Source organism: Oxyura jamaicensis, unplaced genomic scaffold, assembly GCF_011077185.1.
Source record: "Oxyura jamaicensis isolate SHBP4307 breed ruddy duck unplaced genomic scaffold, BPBGC_Ojam_1.0 oxyUn_random_OJ64887, whole genome shotgun sequence".
In the NCBI taxonomy this organism is placed as follows: Eukaryota; Metazoa; Chordata; class Aves; order Anseriformes; family Anatidae; genus Oxyura; species Oxyura jamaicensis.
The window spans coordinates 1-2292 of NW_023307720.1; the positions used below are offsets into that span (position 1 = coordinate 1).

Below are 2292 nucleotides of genomic sequence, written 5' to 3' on the forward strand. Positions count from 1 at the left end.
CGGTCACCGGGGGGCGGGGGACACGCGGTCGGCGGCGGCGCGCGGTACCCACCACCTCCACGCTGTAGCGCGTGCGGTTGTCGCCGACGGCGGCCAGGGATTTGAGGAAGGGGAACATCTCCGCCTTGGAGTGCGGCCAGCAGCCCACCAGGAGGCGAACCTTCACCCGGCGTTCGAAGACGGCCTTCCGGAGGCGGTTATCGATGGCCGGCCAAAATCTGGGGGGTGAGGGGGGGGGGAAAAACGGCCGTTTGTGAGCCGCAGCGGCGCGCCGGGACGCGGCGAGCGGCGTTTCGGGGCTTGGCGCGCCTCTTGGGGTAGGAGAACTCCATGGTGGGCAGGTAGCTCATCACCGCCACGTGCACGAAGTCCTCGGCGGCGTCGATGACGCTGAGCAGGGCGCGGAGGTCCTCGGTGCGGCCCGGGGCGCAGAGGGACGGCGGGGCGCTCTGCGGAGCGAGGAGGAGGCTTTCAGGCGCCGGCGGCACGGCCGAGACCCCCTCCCCAAATTGAAACCCACCCCCCCCCGGATCGCACCGAGAAGTAGACGGCGGCCGGCGTGTCGTTGAGGTTGAGCTCCAACGGCGTCTCCATGTTGAAGGAGGTGGAGAACGCGGCCGGCCACGGCGCGGGGATGGAGGCGTTGGGCACACCCAGCACCCAGTAGGCTTCGAAGACCTTGCCCAGGTCCCGCGCCAAGCAGCTGCAGTTGTAGACGGCGGCGCCCAGCTCCTTCACCTGCGGCGACGGCGCGGGGTTCGAGCCACCGGGCCCGGCCCCCAAACGCGACGGGCGACGGTCGGAGGGTCCCCCCCCCCCCCGAACGGCGAAGCCCGGTTGTTGTTTTGGGGGGAGAAAGAGGGCGGTTGGGCGCGTTCCGGCTTGAAAACCGAATTTTTTTAGGTGGAAATTGGCCTTCACCTGGGTGAGGGAGCGCCAGTCCATGTTGGCGCTGCCGATGTAGAGGTGGGCGCCGTCCACGATCCAAAACTTGGTGTGCAGCACCCCGCGGGTGAGCCGGGGCATGTCGACCGTCCTCACCGCGGCTCCTGGGGGGGGGACAGGATGAGGGGAGGGGTGTCGGGGGGGGGGGTGTCCCTCAGGGTCACCCCCTCGAGGCCGTCCCGGTTTCGGGGGTCGGCGCCGGGCGCTCACCGCTGCGCTCGAGCGCCCGCAGGTCGCTCAGGGGGAACTTGGAGGACGGGGTGTTGACGGCCACCCGGACGGAGACGCCGCGGGCCGGCAGCTCGAGGAGCTCCTCCAGGATCCGCTCGCCCTGGTGGGAAAGAGGAGAGAAAAAGGAGAAGTGGTCAAAAACCACCGAAAAACACACAAAAAAAACACCCAACGCTCGAGCGGACGCGCGGCGAGCCGCGACGGGCGCCAGCTCGGGGGTTGATCGGCGATAAATCACGGATCCAGCCCCGCCGGCGAGCCTCCAGCCTCCTCATCCTCGCCCCGAGGGGGTCGGATCCAGATGAGGAGGACTCCGGACCTGCGAGGCCGAAGGCTCCTGGGTCTGCGTGTCCTCGTTGGTCATGGTCCAGTAGAAGGCGGCGATGTCGAGGCTGCGGCGGGCGCCGCCGACGAGGTTGAGCCACGCGTCGAACGTGGAAGGGTTGCGGGATCCGGCGCCGCCGTAGCTCATTCCCTCCGGGATGCTCTCGACCAGGACGATCCTAAAAAAACGGGTGAAAAAAAAAAAGGAGGTTTGGGGGAAAAACAAACAAAAAGAAACGCTGAAGGAAGCTCGGGGTCGCTGCACGCACCGGCACGGGTCGGTGCAGGGTCCGTCGGCGGCGCCGCCGCCTCGCCGAAGCGCCGAGCTCGCCCAGAGGTGGAAGAAGCGGATGAAGGAGAGGAAGAGAAGGGTGACGAGGACGGCGGCCAGCAGGGCGCCGCGGGAGGGCTGCGGAGAGGACGAGAGGGGGGTCACAAAGCGGAAACGAGCCCCCCCCCCGCCCCCCCAAAAAAAGGGATTTTGAGCCCGTTTTTCGGCGGGGATTTACCTTGGGCGCCAATCGGCCGGGAGGCGCCAGTGGCTCCTCGGGCGGCTCCAGCTGCGAGGGGGGATGGAGAAAATTGGGGGGGGACCCGAAAGCAGGGGGTGTTTGGGGTGAATCCCCCCCCAAAAAATGGCCACGAGGCTGATTTTGGGGTGCTGGCATGGGGAAGGGGCTTTGGGATGCCCCAGTTTGGGATTTTGGGGTGCTAGGAGGGGGCTGGGACCTTCAGGATGCACCAATTTGGGATTTTGGGGTGCTAGGAGGGGGCTGGGAGCTTTGGGACGCC

General features: G+C 67.5%; 1 protein-coding gene across 1 annotated transcript; it reads right to left on the reverse strand.

Moving 5' to 3' along the window:
- Positions 1–7: 7 nt before the first annotated feature.
- Positions 8–2060, reverse strand: PLD3 (phospholipase D family member 3; the record flags this gene model as incomplete). The annotated part of the gene is made up of 8 exons (XM_035313660.1): positions 8–218; positions 310–449; positions 538–738; positions 922–1049; positions 1156–1276; positions 1496–1679; positions 1770–1909; positions 2010–2060. Coding segments are annotated over 8 exons (1176 nt in total), but the record flags the coding sequence as incomplete, so codon positions are not given.
- Between the last annotated feature and the right edge of the window lie 232 nt (positions 2061–2292).